Raw genomic sequence first — 22,606 nt, forward strand, 5'->3', positions numbered from 1 at the left:
GGACTCTACTGTCTACTGCCATGGAAACAGAAAAGTGTCTTTAGGGGACAGCTATTGAAATACCAGTATTATTTTTTTTTGGTCTTCTATCCCTTGTTGAGCTTTGAGAGAATGTTTTTGTGATGGATTGGACCTTGGTCTTTCTGCATACTGGATGCAGTTGGGCTTTCCGCATTTTGAGTGTGTGGCTGGTTATGTTTCTTCTCTCTTTGTAGGGAGGCACTGGATCAGTGTTTTTTAAACAATTGAGGCAGTTGATTAGTGAGCTAATTCTGACTATTGTTAGTTTGTCTATTTATTTACTGGTATCTAAGCTCCTATTTCAGGGGAGGATCAGAAGATTGAATAGATTTTCTTTATTGGGGTCATTCAGACTCTATATGTGGAGCAAGACAAGAAATTTTCCTATTTGCATTCCTACAGGGAAGGAGAAATATGCATTTCTATAGCTCTGAAAGCCCTTTGCCACCATCTTTGCCTGTAAACTTCAGCAGAGATGCTTTTGAAAGGAAACAGGATTGTTCTCCAACCATCCCAACACGCAGTTGCTCAGTCCTGCCATTCGGAGTCACAGGAATTTATGATGCCGTCCTGCATTGCGAATGTAAGTCTGAAGGAAGGCTAGGCATGAGGCTGTTGCTCAGTCATTACAGTAAGATCAACCTGCACTGGACCTCACCTCTTGCTCCAGTGGGAGCAGTGAAACAGCTACCACAGTGCTTTTATATCGCTTGGGAAACTATTCGTCTGCAAATTAAATTAGAAAAAACAGTAGAAGGGAGGGAAGAAGTTGTTTTGACTATCCTAGCAACAGGATACAGCTATAGATACATAACGCATGTAGATCAGCTATGATATTAGATTAAGGTTGCTCCGGATATTTATGTGGCTACTGTGGCAAGTATGTATGGTGGTGGTGTTGCTTCCACGAGCACCTGGACTCTTGAGGAGAAGGGTGTGACTCTCTGATGTAGGCAAGGCCATAGTTATCCTTGGCTGTGCTGTGACAAAGTTGAGACGGCTGGAAGGCATGTTGCCTTAGGCCCACACCTTGACACTACTTGGATCCCAAAAATAGAGCAGAAGTGGTTTGTGGTCTGCTTCATAAGCAGCTCCTAACAGAAGGACATAGCAGTGCATGGGAAACTGCTCTGGCTGCTTAAAAGCTTCGGCTTGGAAATCAGAGTAGTAGTAATACCAACAACTTATTAAACAAAGCTGTTCAGAAAATGACTGTAATGTCATCTGGGAAAACAAACCGACATTTAGCATTGTGGAGTTTTTCACTGCAAAGTGTGCTGGATTTTCTATTTTGTCAGAACAGCATTTCCACTCAAAGCCTGTTTTGGCAGGCACATCCTGACTGGGCAGTACTGTATAGCCATATTGGTAAGACACCTGATTGCTCAAGGGGGAAAAGAAAATAAACCAAACAATTGAGCTATACCTATTTAGTTCCATCTAAAAAATTACAGTAGGTATACAAGACTTATTTAGAAAGTACCATAACATGAATTATTCAGGCTTTAACTTTGTCCTGGTTTCAGCTGGGATAGAGTTAATTTTCTTCCTAGTAGCTGGTCTTGTGCTGTATTTTGGATTTAGTATGAGAATAACGTTGATAACACACTGATGGTTTAGTTGTTGCTAAGCAGTGCTTACACTGGTCAAGGACTTTTCAGCTTCCCATGCTCTGCCAGGCGCACAAGAAGCTGGGAGGGGGCACAGCCAAACTGGCCAAAGGGCTATTCCATACCATATGGAGTCATGCTCAGTATAGAAACTGGGGGAGTTGGCCAGGGGGCAGTGATTGCTGCTTGGGGATGGGGTGGGCATTGGTCAGTGGGTGGATGCATTGTGCATCACATGTTTTGTACATTCTTTTATAATTATTATCATTATTCTCATTATTATTATTATTGTTATTTTCTCTTCCTCTGCTGTCCTATTAAACTGTCTTTATTTCAACCCATGGCTTTTACTTTTTTTTTCTGATTCTCTCCCCATCCCACTGGGGTCAGGGGGAAGGGTGAGTGAGCAGCTGTGTGGTGCTTAGTTGCTGACTGGGTTTAAACTATGCCAAACTTTTATTTTATTAGTTCTGCAACGCCTCTTATCTGCCATGATCCTGCAGTTTCATGTATTAAAACACAACCAAGGGGAATAACAGTTGGTTTGTGACAACCAGCTACCTGACAGCAATTATGTAATTTCGGTCAGTAGAGTGGAGCTGGCAGCAAAGTCAGGCTTTGCTACAGGTGGAGAGACATTTAAAGAGGAACAATATAGAAATGCAGCAAAACGACTCTGAACTTCCAGTCTATCGCTATATCCCCAGTGTATTTCACCGGGTTTCTTTTTCTTACAGCTTTCTGCTACTAAAATAGAGAGGTAGTTGGAATTAGTTTCAGTTCTGTAAAGGAAAGATAAAATATAGCCAGGTAGTTCTGGGACTGCAAGTTTGGAACCTGCTGATGACCATAGCCAACTTCTGTACAGGTTTTGGTAAACAAAATCAGAGACTTTGATTAAATTTTACTAACTTTTGTATGTACAGAAGTTACATACATCTTTCAAGACTGAGATTTTAATTTTAGCACATGAAGCTGCAGAACTTGCTCCTCATTCTGAGTTCACCACTGGAACTAGCAAGCAAGGCTGTGAGAACAGCCATTACAGCCCATTAGAAGTAGCCCTGGCAGTAGTAGATAAATGAACAGACTTTTGATAAGGAGAAAGTGCATTTAGCACTATGCAAAAAAGCACATTCTTGTGCATTAACTGTTAATGATTCTGATGTCCCTCTGGCCTTGTTTACATTTGTAGGTTTTAACGCTATAGTTTTAACTACAGAAACTTCAGAGCTGCTAACACTCAGGACTTCTATGAACCTGTCCTCTATACCTGCACCTGATCTCTTTCTACGCTACTGCTGAAATGGACCAGTGAGGAATGAACTGGTAAAAGTTGCAAATATATCCTTAATATGCTGCTAATTTTGGTTTTATTTGCCTAAGCCATATAGAGTGAGCTTAGTGGAATCTTACATAAGGTAACATATACAGCATTGCCTAAAATCCCCCAATCACCTGTAATGGGTTGCTTTTGTTTTTTCATCACACCTTTCCATTTCCAGACTTCTTTCATCCCTGATTTCTTCTTTCCAAACACACCTGACTGATAACAAAAGTATGCAGTATTTCATTCCTGATGTTCCTTAGTAGATGCATGAAGATCAGTGTTGTGGTTTAACCCCAGCCAGCTACTAAGCCCCACCCAGACGCTCGCTCACTCCCCCCCGGTGGGATGAGGGAGAGAATTGGAAGGGTAAAAGTGAGAAAACTTGTGGACTGAGATAAAGATCGTTTAATAGGTAAAGCAAAAGCTGTGCACGCAAGCAAAGCAAACCAAGGAATTCATTCACTCCTTCCCATGGGCAGGCAGGTGTTCAGCCATCTCCAGGAAAGCAGGGCTCCATCACACGTAATGGTTACTTGGGAAGACAAACACCATCACTCCGAATGTCCCCCCTTCATTCTTCTTCCCCCAGCTTTATATGCTGAGCATGACGTCATGTGGTATGGAATAGCCCTTTGGTCAGTTGGGGTCAGCTGTCCCAGCTGTGTCCCCTCCCAGCTTCTTGTGCACCCCAGCCTACTCGCTGGTGGGGTGGGGTGAGGAGCAGAAAAGGCCTTGACTCTGTGTAAGCACTGCTCAGCAATAATGAAAACATCTCTGTATCATCAACACTGTTGTCAGCACAAATGCAAAACATAGCCTCATACCAGCTACTGTGAAGAAAATTAACTCTACCCCAGCCAAAACCAGCACAATCAGGTACTGCAAGGGAGGGGAAGCTGAGGGAGGATGGATAGAGCCACGCAAGCTACACAAGATGTAGTGAGGGACAGTGAAACCTGTATGCTGCATTATATATTTCCTGTAATTCATATATTTTAAAGGGAAGGTTATGTTGTTTCTACTTAGGGGGTTTGAAGGGGAAAAATAATATTCGTGAGAACATTTGTATTCTTCTATTTGAGAAACCAGGATGACCTTAGTACTAATTTTATGAATTTTTAGAGGAAGGAAGGTTATAACAAATGTATCTTTCCAAGTAATATTGCAGATACAAGGTTACTTATTTCACGGTTTTGAAAGAATAGAAATATTTTCTGCTGCAGTTAAAGACAGAGGTAGTTTTGCCTTCCCAAAAGATAAAACCATGTCTGCAAATACTTGCCTTTCTGTACCTTAAATTAGAATCAAAAATACATCTGCCTTTAAGTTCACATTCGCTTTGAATATAAGGAAAGATACCTACAGATTCATTGAACAGCTATGGCCTATTAGAAATAAATGCTGGAAGGTTTTGTTTGAATGGAAACTTTTAAAAAACCCCAACAGTGATCAAGCTGTTATTTGTCTCATAAAGAATCAGACTCCATTTAAAATATAACTAAAGTCATTCTGTTGGTGGAAGTTTTACTGGGTGCTTACTAAAATGAGTCATGTTTGGCATCCAGACAGATTTCAGTGCATTGCATTGGTCTTCTAGCTTACATTCTTAGAGGAGTTGCATTATCAAATATAAGCAAACATGTCCTTCCTTCAGATACAGAGGCACAGCAACATATTAGGTTTAACATCAAGAGCTGTGTATGTTAGAAAGTTCCAGTCATCATTATAAGGAAGCAGAGGTAAGTATGGTACACGGTTTAGCAGAATTAGTTAAGGGTATGTTTTAACAAATTAAATAGCTACATTTATCTAAGATTTATTTTTAGCACCTCTACTGAACATAAATTTTGTAAGGGTTTGTGCCACTTTGTGTTTTCACTTAATGACAAAGGAGTGATGACAGCAGTAAGTAGGCTTCACCTTTGCTGGAGAGGGTGGAACGGTACACACGTGTGTGTGTGCGCTAAATTTGAGATGGTCTATTGCTTTTGTAGCAGTGGTGAAACTCTGCCCTAATGAATAAGAGCTTCTTTGGAAGACCTGGGTAATTTATTTTGTGACTTGTTCAAGTGACCTTCTGTTGTGCTACGTTCAGTAGCATTTTGCTTTGTTCTTTATGCTTGTAACTATAATTGCCTTTTTTTTTTTTTTTTAAAAATAGTGAAGCAGTTCTTTAGGACTGTACATCATCATCAGGGGAAGGAGAAAAGAATTAACCAAATATTTTGTGGTGAGCAAGTACAGTGAATTGTCACGTGTCTGCAGTAATCCTTCTTCCTAGACAGATGAGCTACATTTTTTCTGACGTTCTGGTAGAGGTTGTTGGACTGATATTTTGATTTTACCTGAAACTGTTTTACTGTTCTGTCAGGTTTGGCGAAATGCCAAGCTTCCATCAGAACAGGATAGTTTTGTTAAAATTTCTGTTGGAAAAGTGTCTTGAGGCTGGAGAATGTTTTTGTTAAACCTCAGGGTGTAACAAGCAGCTCTGTGGCTTGAGCACTCTCCCACCATGCGGACATTTCAAGTCTGAGTTCCTGCTCACTTTGGTTTAGAAAAAAAGCCTTTAACCTGAATCTCCAGTGGGTGCTGATTGCCAGGCTGCTAGTTATTCCTGTGTGAGTAATTCTGGTATTGTTTTTCCCTTCTTTTTAATTTTTCTTGAAGAAAGCTTTGTTCTGGGCTTTATCCTGAAAAAGTATTTCATGATGGGAACATTATTTTCTGCTTAATTCTAGCTGGAAGCTTTTTCAAAATACATTGCCGTAGTCAGATAAGAGGTGACTGATGTTTGTTACCAATGCCAGGACGTTATCAGAGGGTGTTTGGTGGTATGGAGTGATGGTAGTTGTAGGACACTTGCAGAGCTGGAAGCTCATTCTTGGTTGATGTGAGAAGAGGATTACTGCAGAGCACAGGAGAATCTGTATTGCATCAGCTGTTTTTGAATATTTGCTAGGCAGATCATCAAAACAAAAAGGATCACTTTAGTGTCTGAGAGGCATTTTCTGCTAAACAAAGGCATAAACTAAATCCTCTTGTGGTTTACTTTATGCATTTTCCCACATCCACATGCTGATTTTGGACATCAGTTGGACTAGTTGAATGCCCGTGGCACCCGTAGACTGGTGTTACCTGTACACTATGATAGGGAGCTAGATCTTTATGCAATCTGCTTGTTGCTGTTGAAGGATCTCATAAACTTGTTTTTTCAAGGGACTGCATAAGAGAGATACCAAGTAGGACAGGGAAGTAATTTCTCTTCTGGAATGCTGCGGGTGAGTGTCACAAAAGCAGAGGGTCTGTTCCCTTTCAGGTGTGTCTTTCAGGGAAGATTTAACTATTACTGTGTGTTTCCCTGGGCTTCTGAATTTAAGGTAGTCATCTTAAGTTCTTTGGAGAGAAACAGAGTTACTGAGCACATTTCCCTATTCTCCCTAGTAGGAAATAGTTTTCTGTTAAGGCCAGCTTTGTAAAAGTTCTGCCTTCAGGATGGCATTTCAGAGAGATTTTATATTGACTGGATTCCAATGACTCACAACATTTCTCAGAGAAGTTCCATTGCAATGATCCGTTACATCATTGATTATTTGTTGTGGTCATTTACCATTGAATCAGAATATTTTTCTGGGATATTTTGATTCCCCTAAAGTTCCAGGAAAACAAAAGTATGTTTTCCAGCCAATGAATTGGTGGCCATGGAGCTTAGCTAGACTCTTGGGATGAGATTCACCTGATTGAATGAAAATTCTTGCTATGTAGACACCAAAGCTTGAGCAACTTACAGGTTCATATTTTGGCTGTCATGCAGTTAATGAAAGACATTTATTTCTAGGGTGTAATTCATGGTATCCTGAAATAGATGGCTCCACTAGCTGTGAGGGGAGCCTGGGAGGACTACATCAGATGTGTGCTCTAGAAGTCTTAATGACTCTAGTCATAGAGTCTACTCTAGAAGTAGGTTGCTTCTGGTTCCTGAGATGCTGCATGGCAGGCCTGAGGAGAGCTGAGACCCACAATAGTACTGTGGCTCCCAAAACCAAGCTCTCTGCCTCTTGAAAGCCTCCCAGTCTCCAGTGCCTGGCCAGGCAGCAGGCTGCCTGGCAGAGCTGTGAGCCTGAACCTTTGGGAGCCTGCCCTTGCACTGTGGTGGCAGATCAGCTTCCCAGCGTCTCCAGCTCTCAGCAGAGCTGAGGAGAAAACCAGATTCTTCTGTCACAGAGAAGGTGGATTTCTAAAGAAGGAGGACTGGTTTATGGCAAAATAACTAGATTTTGAAGTCTGAAATTCGCCATCATTTACCTGCAGTTGTCTCCCTTCCACTTGTATTGATCCCAAAAATTCTGATTATCTTAATTTTAGCTCCCATCACTAACATTCATCTTCTTTTAACATGACCGGAGTACAGTCATTTCTATGGAAGAAACCTGAAGCATTTACTGATGTTTAGTTATTTAGGAGATTTTGAGAACTTCCAACATTTTTGGTTTTTGCTGGTGTCCCAACAATATGTAAGGTAATCTTCATACTAATTTCCAGTTTACTCAGCTTTAAATGTCTCAGGAGTTTAAGAAAAGTCTTAGAGCTGTTTACGGTGTACAAATACTGCCGTTAAAATGTTTTGTGACTTTTCAAAGGAGGTAATTCCACTGCGAAATTATTTATTCTCAACAACACATATCCAGTAGTTAACATGAGTTGTCCAAAGCAGATTATTTTATTTGGAATTGTTTGGAAATTGTTGACAAGGGTTTTCTTTTTTTTTTTCCCCTCCCTTCCAGTTGCATTCATCACTAGATATTAAAGTTCTGCAGAAAGATTTTACAAGCCGTCATTCAGCTACACGGACAGAAGGCTTCTAATAAGTGATGTCTATTTGTGCTGACATCTATTTATTTTATTAACAGTGGCAAGCCTTTTCCCCTTGCCTTCACTTCCCCCACTTTAAATTCTGCTATTAAAATCCTTCCATTTGCCTCAACAGTGGGATTAATACTGTCTTACACAAATAAACACACTCAATTTAATGTAAAACTCAGGGTAGTAATTGGCTTCTGACATGCTTGTAAATAGCAGTTTCTGTCTATCCAGTTGTTAATTGTGTCTTTTCCAGTCATATTAAATCCTTTTGTATAGCCTGGTAGGGGCATCTACATAGGATGCAGAAAACCTCATTTCTATTGCTGCTTTGGACAAAGCGTCTGTCCTCTTTGTGCTTCTGTTTTGCTGTCTGTAAAGTGAGGGTGATGCTGATCTCCTGTGTTCAGACTCTGCCTGGAAATCTGCTGGCAGCAGGGTCTTTTTGTCGTGACTTTCCAATATGAGGCCAGTGCTCATCCTCCTCCAGGAATGTGCCCCAGTGCTCTGGACCAGCCCAGTCCCCTCCGAAGTGGAGCCTGACCCACACTCCTCTCCTGACTGAGACGTCTGGGCTTTGCCCACAGGGCCATCCTCACCTTCTTCAAGATGCTAGAGTCCCGGCATAACATTATATTCATTAGAGTCTACAGAATGCTGTAATCAACAGGACACATATAAAATCTTGTAGATACCACAGTTTTTTTTAACCTAGATATAATGGAAGCAGCCTGTCTTTACTTTGAACTCGAATAATAATTTCAACGAATAACTGTATGGCCTTTAAAATATTTATGTCAAAATATTCAAAACTAACCATGTTTGAAAAATAAAAAAATGCAAACTAGAAATACAGACACAACATGATGCAATTTTGGGCAGAAATTAAAAACTAACTTTTGGTTTTCTTTGCATGAGAGCTGGACATCTGGAGATCTCAGGAAGCAGCCAAGGAAATTCAATAGAGGACACTTGTCCTCTCTGAGTGCGTGACACTTTCCCAACGGGAAGGGTGTAGATTCTGCTCTTATGAGAATTTGAATCTGGTAGTAATACTCTGCTTCCTCAGTGTCTCTGTGTTTCCAAATAGGGAATATATCTACGATGAGGTCTTTTAGGTTTTGGGTCCTTTCACACACATCAGAACCACTCTGGTAGGTGAAACCAGAAGCCACAGAATTGATCCCGTTACCTCAGGTAGAAAGGATTTGTGTGCCTCTTTGATTTAGATGGGATATTTGGTAGGACAGGGCTATTTTTAAAAGTACTTTTCTTTGCAAGCTTGTTGATTCTAAAATGCAGAACTCAAAGCAACAAAAGAGTCTTCACAGACATGTTAGTTTAACCACGTTGCTCTTTGTAGGAGGAAAATGGGTGAACCTGGAAGCAATCTGGAGTAAGCCTTCTATTTTCAGATAGGCATTTTACAATTTTTATTACTATTATTTTTTTCCAGTTTTGAAGCAAGTCTTTATTTCAAGTTGTCAGTCAATTTAATTTTAAAATTATTAAATTGCACTCATCTTTGAAATTAAATATTTACTCTTTGACTGAATTAAGTATTTAGTTTGTCAGAAAATGAAGGATTTAAACTCTGAGGTATTGATGATTTTGTTTGTTTTGGTGTGACCCAATCTTTTTTCAACTGCTGGTGGTACACTATTGCTCACTTTGGCCTACTAGAGAAGAATGGAAAAGCTTTAATCCATTTGGTTTTGCTTTTTATTGCAAAGTTTCTTTTTCTTTTATTTTAGTAAACTACAAAAAAATTTTGTTGCTCCCGGTTCTGAAAACAAAGGCCAGCCCTCCTACTTCTGGTGCTTTGGTTGCTGGTGCTTTGGAGACTCAGATCCAAGTCCTTTTTCAGTTGCAAACATCCTGGGTGACACCATGGTTCCTTTATTCACATCATCCAACTTCAGACTTCTGTCTTCAGCATTGGGCGCCCTGAGTAGTTTATGACTGAAAGAGTGCGAATCAGGGTGCTCATCTTAGAAACCTAAAGTCATATAGTGTATATAGTTTCTGAGCCGTGTGTATCAGTCTTTCTCGGTATGCTGAGTTGCCACTACTTCTCTCCTTACTGTTGCCACAAGGAAGCACCTGCTGAAAAACCCCTCTGTTGCTTTGACGCTGCAGTGGCAAGGGCTGTATGCTTACCTTGGGTAGGGAATGGCCTCGCATCTTCAGGCCTTGTACTGAAAGCAAAGTCGTTGCTCAGCTGCTTTCCAACGTCTTGCGCTTCCTTTGCTGTCTTGTTATGTTCCCTAGAAACAGCTGAAGCAACGCTTTGGTTATAAAGCGGCAGATTTCTGGTTTGTCCGCAAAATATGCTCTAAAAAAGATGGCGGGTGAGTTTTGCAGCAGCGCACAGCTGACAGTGCGTTAGTCAGGGCGATGGGCGCTTTTACCTTCTCTTTCCCCTTTCCTCCTCTTCCTTCTCTGGTAAACCCATACTTTGCATACAGCTAAAATTAATTTCTTAGAAAAATCAAGTGCCACCCGGCCACTTGACGCGGCCACTGACACAGATTACTAAACCAGAAGAACCTAATAAAGCATAATCAAGGCCCACACCTGCCCCTCCTCTCTGTGTGTAGAAAAGGGAGTTTGGCTTGTGTGTCAAATCTGAACAATATTTATATCGCAGATTTCTGCTGTATTTGAGTGTAGAAATAGAGAACTACATCAAAGGCCTCTGAAAAATAAACAAGGACTTCCGCTATAATGTGAGCTTGGTTGAAAAGGAAGTAGATTAATTTTGGACAGCTTTCTGAATTAGTAATGTCCTTTCTGTTTTGTTTTGTTTTGCTTTTCTGGCTGCGCTTAGGAGCTGCAGAGGCTTGAATTTATGTCCTGATAAAAAGTAAAAGTTTTAGGTCTTTCATGCTATGCTATGTTGTTTTTGAAGCGTATGTGATTATGCACTGGAGATGTGTTACGATGCTAAACCGTGCAGCATTTCACCTGCGGTATTACACGTGAAGCACTAGCAACGCCTCTGGGTACGGTATAGAGGAGCAGCCCTCGGACCGCGCATCGGACAGCCCAAGTAAGAGCACGTCAGGGTTAGAAAGCGAAAACAGGACAGGCAGCCATTTTTTTACACCATACTGAGTCAACGCAGGGTTTCGAAGTTAGTGTTCCAGCCTGCCGACCAGCCCGCAGCCGAGGGGCGTCCGCCCGGCCGAGGCCTGCACTGCAGGCCAGCCTTGCCCCGGCCTTGGAAAGCTCAGGCCCCGGGTTGTGAAGCTGAAGAAAGCTAAAACATTCAGTGGAAGGCTGTCATTAGGACATTATTACAGAGTAAAACTTGCGCCACTTGTTGCAGCTGCTCAGTGGTACGAGCTGATAGCGGTGCTGTCACTGCCGCATCACTGGGCGCGGGCAGAAGTGGCTGTGGAAATCCCGGGGACAAATTTCCTGCTTTTCCATCTCTAATCGTTGAGCTTCAAATAACATTTAAGTTGTCGGCATAATAAATGTGCAGGAAATGTAAGAGATTTAAAGACAGTTTAATATTAATACTCAGAAAATGTTGTAATTTGTTCTTTAGGAGCATACCTGTTGGCTCTTCTGAGTGCTGGCTCGCACAGTGGAGCCTCAGTCTTCACTGGGGCTAACAAGATACTGCTGCAGTACAAGCAAATGGATCCAGAGTGAAATTGTTCTTGATTTCTGTTTAAGACATGCTAGTTGGATGTGTATGTTCTGTAAAGCAATTTTCTGCACAAGCTTCAAAGTAAAGGGTGGAGTGGAAACCCTGGTGTGAGAAAAGTCAGCAGCTGATAGTTGAGGATGCTTAGCAAACCAGTTTAAATTTAGTTGTGCCCATATGGCTGCATTTTTGTATTATAGGAGGGTCTCCTATCACAGCATAAGAGTGCATGAGTGGCTGTCTGGGTCAGATCATAAGTCTAATCCAAACAGAATAGTCTGACAGGGGCTGGAGTTGAGTCCTGGGGAGGAAAGGCTCGTCCAAAGGGTTGAAAGCATTAGTGTCTCCAGGGGTTGAACAGGCCTGAAGAGCACATGATAGATGTTTTGGGTGGATAAGTAAGCTCTCTTGGGTGTAATTCATCCAGTGCATTTTTGACCTGTCCTTCAGAATGAGGAAGATCATACCTAGAGCTGCCTGTTTCTCCCCACTTCTTGAAGGAGTTCAAAATCACTAGCTCAGGGGCAGATGTCCATACCTGGTCAGAGGAATGTCACTTGTTATGTCATTGGAAGACACCAACGACAGGTCTGGAATTTACCTCATTTAGTATCTTCACACACGTAATTGGGCATCTGTAATAAATTAAGAGGTGATGCCAGACTTGACAAGGAATGACGCTGGTGTAACTGTATTTGGCCAAGCAGACAGTGAAAGGAGGAGCTGTCATCGTGGAACTGTTGTGGCTCAGCAGACTTGAGGAATATGTTTTGGTTTCAGGGGTTTTTTGCCAGTTTTGTATTACACATCTTGGGAGAAAATACACATTCAGAACTGCCATGGGTCTTCAGTCTGACTCGCTACTCTGCAAAATGCATGTGATTGCTGATGAAGTTGCTGGTGGCTTTGGCTCAACCTGCTGATAGACTTCTCTGTATACACCCAGAGATTATAGACTGTGTTATTTCCTGGTAGCTACAAGGTGGAGTTTGTAACTTCTGCTAAGTGCATAGTTAGCCTTAAGAGAATCTGAGTGTTTTTATAAATTTGGGGAAGGAGGATATATGTGACTGATGGCATATTTGTTTAAGTTTACAAATGCTTTTTTTTTATTAAAGTTAAGGGCTGTCTTATATCCCCTTGACTGCTCAGTGTAGTTGGAGATGCACAGCTGGGAAACCATGCTGGACTGAAGAGTACAGCAGGTAGGGAGTGAAAGACAGGATGTGAGAAACAGGGCAAGGAGAGCCTGTCACCTGAACAGGTTAAAAAAAGTACAGGCGGTACATGCATAGCCAGTTCTCCATGGTGAGAGAGCTGGACTGGAGGCAAAGCAGGATGAAAATGCAGATCATGAAGTCACTGCAAATATGTACTAGATAGGATGGGAGATTTCTTATAAAACTCTTGCTTATTTTTATTTCACTTTCAGGTTATATATTTAAAAGCTATTTGTTCTGGTTCGTGTTCTAATAAAATGTAGATTTAGAGATTGAAAGCCCTTTCAGTGTTTTTGAGGTATTTTTGGGCAGTCTCCATCAAAGCATGAACCAACTTTGAGCTCCTCCAAAACCTAGCAGACATTTGCAGTCTTGTGAGACTTTATAGAATAATTCTGTTTTTTTGTAGGTGAACAGTAGGTTTAGTTCATGGTGCCAGTGAGAGGCTGGGGTAGTCTCTGCTGACTGTGTCTCCACCATATCATCAGAATTGGAAGATTTACTCCTTATTAGTGAATAATCAAGTTGACCTGAACTGTTTCTGCTCATTTTCTCATAGATGCTATGAGTATAGTTCTGCTTAGTTTCTGGTTAGTAAGCTAAATATCTGGACTAAATAGCCTTTCCAAGAGAGCCAGAGTAATCTAGGTGGGATAAATGGTTTGGTTTTGTTTGGGTTTTTTGTGGTTTTGTGTGGTTTTTTTTTTTTTTTTTTTTTCTCTAGGAGCATTAGGTGGCATAAAAGGGGTCTGCCACTTATAGCCACTTTTTTCTTGCTAGAGTCAGTCTTGAAGCAAGAGCAATTCCAGACGAGCAAGGCTGTTTGTGCTGAAGTCCCTCAAAAAGGATTTGTTGAGTGACTGCCTGTCACAGTTTTCTGTGATCTGTCCTGTATCATCAGTGTCAAAATGTAATGATTTCCTTAAAGCCCAGCTCCTGGGGTCATGTAACTTCATAAGAGTTTGTTTTCTTTCTGTGTATTCCAAGTTTTCTTGGATAGCAGAGATGGTGAGAAGACAAAGAAACCTTGAAGTTGTGGCCCAAGTTAACCTCGAACTCAAAAAATAAGCAGGGAGCAACTCCAGTAGAGGCACGGCTTTGTCATACCCATTGTAGAAGAAATGAGTCTGTAATTCTAAATTAGAAATGGTACAGACTGTGTTCTTCAAGTACAGGGGATTATTTTCTTGTCACACTGGCTGAAGATCAGTTTTCCAAGCTGCTTCTCTTAAGATTTCTGAATTGTGTTTAATACCACAGATGATGAGGCTTTGTAGTCTGTAGGCTGAACAGGACTCTCGTCTTTCTCACAGGGAGGATTTGGGGAAAACGTGATCTCAGAAAACCAAAGCAGCCATGCATTGTTTCTCTTTCTGTCTCTCCATCGCACTGCATTCTTGCTAATAAAAAATACGAGTGCTTGTATGTACAGTAGAACAAAGTATAGGAAAACGTCTGCTATTTCTTCAGCAGGTCCCTGGTTAAATAGCATTCCAGAGTAACACTTAGTTACACTGCAAAAATGAAAGAACAACTGAAATATTTAGTATGACTTGCTATTTTCTGGTTCAAGTGGTTCTTAATAATCCAATTCCTATAACTCATGACGTTTCTTGCGTATATCATTTGTTTAAAAAAAAAAAAGGCAGTAGATCCTCGATTATACTTTTGACTGTTATACTTTTTTGGTGATATTGCCTTGCTTTCATTTCTGTTGCTGTTAGAGATTTTGGAGATTAAACTGAAAATAGCAACCCTTTGTGAAAGAGCAATGGAATGTTATAAAAAATATTCAATAATTACTAATGGTACTGGATGTATAATGATATTAAAAATGATACTAAAAATTCTTTTGTAGAGCTTCTGTATGAATTAATGCCAGTGCATTCATGCTTTCCTACACAAATAAATATTTTTCTAAATAAATAAGGTATTTTATTCATATTAACAGTGCAAACTTCAGCTTGTCTGAGACCTCTGTAATCTTAGAAACAATAAAGATTGTTCCTAACTAATAACAAATATGGAAATACATTTATTTCCCTTTCACAATGGGATTATCCATTTCTCAATCACTTTTCCTTTCATCCTGGCCACATATCTTTGGAATCCTGTATCTCCAGTAATATTACTTGTTCATGAAGACGACTGAAATGTAATTTGCGTTTAACAGTTCTCATTTTGCTGGGATTTTATGTCTTTGTAAACAAATGTATTGTAAGATGCAGAGACAAAACATTAGTGCACACAAATGGAAGGGAGCACATTTTACAGTTAACATAAAAACATTTGCAATACAAAGGCAAGGACAAAGGGTACGATGCTGTGCTTTCAAGAAAAGTAACCATTTTGCAGAACTCCAACCCACTTTCATAGTTTACCAAGAAATTTCATAAATGCTGTGGAAGTTCCAATGACAATGACAGCGCAGGAACGTAGGAGGACTCTCTGTCTCTCTTAAATGTGCTCTCAAAGTGAGGGTCTGCGGGAGACGAGCTTGTGATGTGAGGCATGAACGGACAAAAAGTAGAGTTAAAAATAAACACTGAAGTTGAGTGCCCTGTAATCATCGTGAGGACAGAAAAATAAGTGAGCACAGAGAAATAGGCTCACAAAGCCACCGCATTTCAGAGTAAGTACTATTATTACTTATGGGAACAGGGAATAATGGAAGCTATTGCTTTTCTGAGTTCACATTATATCCTTTTCCCCTCTGTCCTGAATAGAGCAAAACTTTCTTTTCAAAATATTTTTCTTTCAAGTTTTTTATTAAATTTTAGTTTTCTGGTGTGTGTTATGAGATATTGAAAACATTATTATTAAAATCAGAGAGCACTAGGATATAAATGTCCATATTTTATCACTTCCTATTAACAATGAGAGAAAGTAAAAACAACACGATCAGAAACTTCGAAACATTGAGACACCGGGTGACAGGACAGTCAAAATAATGAAGAAGTTAGGAGTGTATAAAGCTTTTGAATGCAAGAGCTGTATCATAAGAACAGCTGAAGAATTTAATAATGAAGGAACATTATGGCTTTAGATGCCTCTTTAGGATTTTATCACCTTTAAATGAAGTACAAAATTCTGCATTTTGAATTCCCCATTGGCTATGTACTTGCTTTAGGAAGCTTGCTTTTGTGATTGTGTAACATGCATATCAGAGGATCCTGCACTTTTATGTGCTGGAATGACGATGCAAAACTTGCCAAAAACAAGGCAAAAGGAGCGTAATGCGAACATCTGTACTGACTGTACCTGTTAGGGTACTGTGGCAATTAAACGTAAACAGTGTGCTTGAGAAGAAGACAACTTTTGGAAAGCGAGAAAAGCGTTACAGCAGGAACTGAAATACTTGAAATGAGAATCCAAAAAGGAAATGTCATTTCACATGGGATTTGGTCCCTCCTGCTGGAGCTGAATTACCTAGTGGAAAATGTTTCTAAAATACTAAGTAATACTGACTGACACATGTCTAAAGTTTTGAATAGTATCCAGCCATTAATCTGAAGCATTGATAGGTTTCTGTGCAGAAGTCAGTGAAGGGCCGGAGGCTGCCTTGAACTGTGGTCTAGTGGAGGGGCTCTAATCCCTCCCGTTGTGGGTAGTTAGTTATTATACAAAGTAGAGCGGCTTCAGCAAGAAAGACTGCAAGAATCCCAGTCCAAAACACCACACAACACTATTGTCAGGATACTCTTGTGTGAGAGGTCAGGAAAAGTGGCCTTTTGCATGTCCCAGGCCTTACGAACTAACTGGGAGATGGGTCTGGAGTGGGTGAGACACTCTGTGCTTTGCGTGGGTATTTTGCTTCCCAACTTCACAAGAAACCTGGGGCTTGCACTTTTTGGAGGTTTGACTTTTTTTAGTCCTAATACAGATTATAAATGTTTTTGGTATTTCAAATAAAGTTTAATAGATGAGGGAGCAGATTCCTAACAAATGCTGATCATAACATCAGCGAGCAAGAAATGACAGTCAAGCCATGGTGACTATTGGAGCACCAGAAATTTTTTAAAAAAGATGCCTCATTTATTCTGGACCAGCGCGAGTGGTATTTTTAGTACTGAAATATCCAAAAGTAAAAACTGCAGGAGGGAAGTACAAAGAATAAAGAGCAAGTGAAACGTGAAGGACCTGGAGCTACCAGTTGTTGACATGAGTTTGATGCTATGCTATCTGAGCAGGATGTACCTCTAAATATTGGCTTTCATTTGACTCCCTGAGCAACTCATTTTGTGACAGACTGGTAATTGACTGGATAGTGTAGTTTATTCTCCGTAAGAATGTGAGTTGATATGAGACTAACCCACCATTAAGCATTTGCTTGTCAGTTCAAACAGGCTTTTATTTAGTACCTTTACTCAAAAGAGGGAGGAAGTAAATAATGACAAGGAAAAAAAAGCCCTCCTATGGTAAAAACTAAAAATTAAAACTCCAGTGGATGCTAAGGGATTCATTTTTCATGGTGCTAAAATACAATGGGCATATTCACTATTGTTCTTTTAGCATTGTAAATTCATTTATGTCTGAACACAAAGGTAAAATCCTTAACACCCCTATTTAATGAGTTTGTCCCCTTGTTTATTTTAAACCTATAAAATTTCTGAAGAGATCTGTCCTAGCAGCCTGTGGGGATGGGGAAGGAGATGCTAAAACCATTCTGTTTGTGAACAGAAAATATTCTTAATTCAAAGCATAAAGTGTCATAATTGTTCTAAAGCAAGAGCTGCACTCAGCCTGTCATGAGTTAATGCCAAAGCCATTTTTGTAGCCACTATTCGAGGGAGAAGACATCTTAATTAAAGTCTGCCTTTGTTGAGGACATCAGAAAAGCTACTGACAGAGTGTGCATGCTAACTGCAATCATGCATCCTGCCGTCGCCACTGACAAGGAAAAAAAGCAATAAAAGCAGGCTGCAAGTGGCTGCTGTCACGCAGGGTGCTCTGGAAGAGAGGCTTGAGAAGCTGTTGCTTTGTCCATTCAGTACAATGTCTTTGAGTTTTTAGCGACAACCTCTAATAACTACAAGTCAGAATAATTCTTTCCATGGTGGGGCATTGCAGACTCATCACGCTGAACTGTTCAACATCAGAAGTCAAGGTGCAAAATAAGATCAATAAAAATCATTAGGAGATGTTGAACTGTCCTTTGATTTTGAGCCATGGTGAAGTTTGCTGGTTTGGGTTTTTTTTCCCCTGAAGTCAAGGTGTTTCAAATTAAATAGAAATGGTTTTTTTCACATAATCACCTCACTGTGGTGGCTAGGACTTTAAGAGAACTAGTAGCAAACTATCTATAATAAAATCATGAGAGCGAGGAACTCTTTGACGAGGTCGTCTACTCTCATCTTGTTCATTTGTGTTTTATTATTTTGCTGTATTCTCTTGCCATTCCCTTTCTCTTTCATGTGGGAAGAAACAGGTGTGCGTGGGGTGTAAAGGGTAAGAGTAATTGCTGGTCTGTCTACCTGTATCACTGCAGTGGGAGTTAAAAACCATAACGTATCCAGTGCACCTGCGGACAGGCAGCATCAGTCTTCTGCTGGTGTTTCTGGGCATTGCTGGTCGCTCCTGCTTTCTAGCAGACAGTAAAAAAAAAAAAAAAAAAAAAAAGTGGTCAAGAAGGATTTGAGGAACTTGTTTGTAAAGCATCTGAAGCTGAGACTGTTCCTGTAATATTATTAAGTGACAATGGGTAGATAAAATGCTATAGAAATATAGGGACTAGCAGATTTCTCTTCTCTGCTTGCTGCCCAGGTGTCTCAAAAAGGACCTGAAAAGAGTTATTTATCTTTCTGCAAGGAGAAGAGATAAATTCCTTGCCTGACAGGATTTCTGCTTCATCTTGGAGAGATTTACCTTGAGGCTGTATGGAGTAGTCTTTTTGACTATTGCTTATTATGACTTGCATTGAGATTAATGAGTCATTTCATACAACTCCATCACTAAATCTGGGTTGCTTTTTGGCTAAGATCAAAGAAATACCATGTCTCATTGTCCAGTTCCCCCAGTTTTTGAGCACTGTTCAGCTAAAACATTTAGTTGTTATTTACTTTGATTTGTAGATCTGAAGTGCTGTGACACATATTACCTAAATATTATGATCAAGAACTAGTAAAAAATGCATTATTAAATTACTTGTCAGGAATAAAAGTTTTAATCTTGCTATGGATAGGTAGGAACTTAAGGTATAAACATGTTATTAGGAGGGTAGGTAAAAATGTTTCTAATAATCCACAGGAAAAAAGTAAACAGAAAGTTTCAGTTGCTACATTTCATGGGAAAAAAAAAACCCCTTTTTTTGCCATTTATTAGTGTAGAGAGATCTACTTTGCACAACAAAAATATTAATTAGTATCGCATTATTATAGTAAATTCCAGTTTTCAATGAAACATTCACGTGAAAGAGCCATGTTTTGGGGCAGTTTTGTTCAGTTCTCTGACAAATGAAACCATTAAAACTGTATACAAGTGAGATATAACACATGACTAGGATCCCCTGGTCTCATGCTATAATAGCAGTTATTTTGCTGTGTCTGGACTTTGAGTGAACAAATAAATGGGGGATTCATACCCTGTCTCATCACACAGCCTGAAATGCTAGGTGAAATGCATAGCTATCCACCAAATTATTTTCATTCACATATAATTTTTATGGCTGGTAAAGCAGGATTAACTTTAAATAATGCTTTTGGTGAAAACATAGACAAATGATTGTGCAATTTCTTGTTAGAAAGTAGATTTTATTTGTGAATTTAGAAAAATGAACAGAAAGAGTATGAACAACTTTGAAAGTCACTTCTAAGTTTCACGTTTTTCCCTTGAAGCAGTAGATGTAAACAGCTGGTGATAGTGAGTTGACTGTACTTCCTATGATCCTTCTTTGAGCTAGAAGTGATGATAAAGAATCATTTATTCATGATTCTTTGGGTGTAGAAACTGTTTTTCAAAATACTGATATTTTTCCTGTAAATACTTTTTAAAGCTCTAGTTTTAATAGTATTTTTAAAATATTTTTCTCTAGTCTTTTAAGATGCCATTTTAATATGTGTAAAGCAAGTATGTTTAAAATTGTCAATTCGGAAATGCACATTGAAAGCATGCGTTGATAGGAATAGTGCCTGTGTAAGAGGAACTCACTTTTCATTTTTAAATTATGAAAATACTTTTGAGTTGCCTGATGAAGTTGTTTGAGACAGTACATTCAAAGAAAATACAGTTTATTCTGTTCATAAGTTTTAAATATATTTGTTTCTGAGTATTCTTATATAAAGACAAACTTTTGCTAATGTGAAAATTCATGGAAAGCAAAATTTGCAGTTAAAAGAAAAAAAAAGTTGCAGTGTGCTTACATGTTGATTATCAAATGTTTATATTATTTATTTCCATGCCTCAAAAGTGTTATAGTGTTAATATTTATAGTAACAGTTTTTATGATACTTACAGTTTAATATTATATTTTTAATTTAGATGGGTTTATTGTTTAATATGACTTTGTAATTTGGATATTCAAGAAAAACTTAACATTTTCATAATCATTTCATGGAACTGAGCCTCTACAGAAAACTTCAGAGCATTCCACTCAGAGGCAGTTTTGTTTATTAGTGTTTATTTTCACCTCCCCTTAGGATACTCTAAGTAACCCAGCATGATTAATTGTGAGAGCAATTATACACAAATTCAAGGAGGATTTTATAGTCTGGCCACAGGGTTGCATGGAAATCATTTCTGTCTTCCTTAAAAGTTCACCTGTTCATTTTACTACATATCTGTCTTAAAGTCTTCATGAGTTTTAGTTCATTATTGCAGAGCTAAGCATGATACGGCATAGATGCTTTTAATGCCAATGTCCCCACAAGTTTACGTACTGGCTGCCTGGAGTTGGGCCTAATAGTTTATGTTTAACAATATTAATACCAATATGACACAGAGGTAGTGCTGCTGATTTTTTTAAGATGCGATGTCCTCTTCCTCAGCACTGAGCCAGTTCTGCAGCAGCTTAATTTGTGGTTGGTAAGGCACCATCCTTGAGATGAATCATAAAGTTGTGGCTTGGCAGCCCCTGCCCAATTCTTGGCAATTTTCATAAATGCAGAGTATTAAACAGGGTAGCTTAACTGTTCAGCTACCTGAATTTCCTATATACTTTTAGCTTACTAAGAGGTTTTTTCAGTTTTTTTCCTCTGCTGAAGGAGGGTTATGTCTTGCCCTCACTGTGGGTGTTATTCCCTGGGGGGTGAGAGAGGGCAGGTGAATTGTATCTGTTCAGAGATTGGTAAAATATTTTGGGAACTCTTTAGATGGGACTGTTACAAAATATTATACCAGATAAGTTTATCACTTTTGGTAAAGAGTAAAAGGAGACAGACCTTTCCCTCCAAGTGTCCTTAAAACTTATGTGAAGTATAGTAAGTTACTAACACGTGTGAAATGAGTAGGGTTTTTAAAATGTTTTGTTAGTTTCTGTAAGGCTCTGTGCTTGTTGCTGAAGTCTAAAATTTTTTGCAGGGCTTAATCTGGTTTAAGTCTTTTGACTATGGGTGTTTGGGGTGTTCTTTTTTTCTGTTTTACCTGTGTTAATGATAATGAAGGATGTTGGAGGCAGAGGACAGGACACGCAACTGGCCTAATAATACTCTGCGGCGAGATTTTTCTCCATCTCCATCAGGACCCATCCTGTTCTAGTACTTACTTTTAAGATGGCAATGCTGCTTCACCAAACTTCCTCCTACAGTGAGAGAAGTAGGGATAACTCTTGGAAAAAGTTTTGAGGCTAGTGACAAAATATGTTTGTCTTTCAGATCCCCAGCTCAAGGGTATAGTGACCAGGTTATATTGCAGGCAAGGCTACTACTTGCAAATGCACCCCGATGGAAGTCTCGATGGAACCAAGGATGACAGCAGTAATTCTAGTAAGTGACTGCCCCAGGGGAATGTCTTAATCGCACACGCAGATTGCATCGCTCGAGTGTGTACGCGCAGACACAGTGTTAATGCCTTTGGAGGGGTTCTGAATGTGTTTTGTCAAAAGGAGGAGGGGTCTGTCCATTCGAAGCCTAATGACCGCCAGCATGGCTCATGCATTGGCCTAAATGTATTCCCTCTGAAGGGGAAGGCGTAAGTGCTGATGGACCTCAGGGGTGAGATATTTAGGCCAACTGTTGTCTTCTGGTAATTTTATAAAAATGGTAAAATTATATTAAAAATACTTTTTATAAAAGCTATGTATTTAACATAAATCTCTTATCTTCAAATAAATAACAACAACAACAAAAAGAGATGGAAACAAAAATTCCTTGAAAAATCTGATCATAGAGGCCCTGATTCAGCAAAGCAAATAAGTGTATGTCTAACAATCAAAGCTAATCATGCTTAAAACACATGCTGAAGTATCTTGCTGAACTGGGGCTAAAGATCCTACAGTCCCTATACCAGCAAGAGTTCCAATGATTTCAAGAGAATTTCTGCCAGTGTAAGGACTGTGACAGTGGCAGTTTTCAAAAATATTCCAAACAAAAGCGGTCTTGAAAGGCCGAGTGGGTCGCTGCTTTGGTACCCTTTTCCTATGATACTGCCACATATTTTCATTCAGTGAGCGTGTATACATTTGATAACTTCAGCTGCAAATGGTAATTAAGCGAACCTATTCTTACTCTAGAAACAGTTGATTTTAAATTTTCTGTTTAGCAGAGAACATTTGTATTTTGTTTATTTTAATGATAATGGCACATTTAAGTAACATATTTCTGTGTGATCTTGAGGTCTATTTTCAGCATTTTTAATACAAAAGATTTATCTTCTTATTATGCATATATAAATAAGCCTTTCATTTCCTCAAAAATGTTGGAATTAGGCTATAGAAATAAAGGGATTTGAGGTTTCTGCTTTACTTTGGTTAGGTCCC

General features: G+C 39.4%; 1 protein-coding gene across 4 annotated transcripts in view; it reads left to right on the plus strand.

Annotated features, from left to right (window-relative positions):
* The window catches only part of FGF14 (fibroblast growth factor 14), a 411,362-nt gene that overhangs the window by 285,565 nt on the left and 103,191 nt on the right, over positions 1 to 22,606 (plus strand). For 2 of the 4 annotated variants that reach the window (XM_075491948.1, XM_075491950.1), the window contains exon 2: positions 21,504 to 21,614. The exons of 1 other annotated variant lie outside the window; for it this stretch is intronic. In XM_075491948.1, coding sequence (XP_075348063.1) covers positions 21,504 to 21,614 — 111 coding nt within the window. Of the gene's footprint in view, positions 1 to 17,265; positions 17,282 to 21,503; positions 21,615 to 22,606 lie in introns of those variants that run through there. One more of the 4 variants, XM_075491952.1, reaches the window with a different exon arrangement.

This window comes from Mycteria americana, chromosome 1 (assembly GCF_035582795.1).
Source record: "Mycteria americana isolate JAX WOST 10 ecotype Jacksonville Zoo and Gardens chromosome 1, USCA_MyAme_1.0, whole genome shotgun sequence".
NCBI classification, from domain to species: Eukaryota; Metazoa; Chordata; class Aves; order Ciconiiformes; family Ciconiidae; genus Mycteria; species Mycteria americana.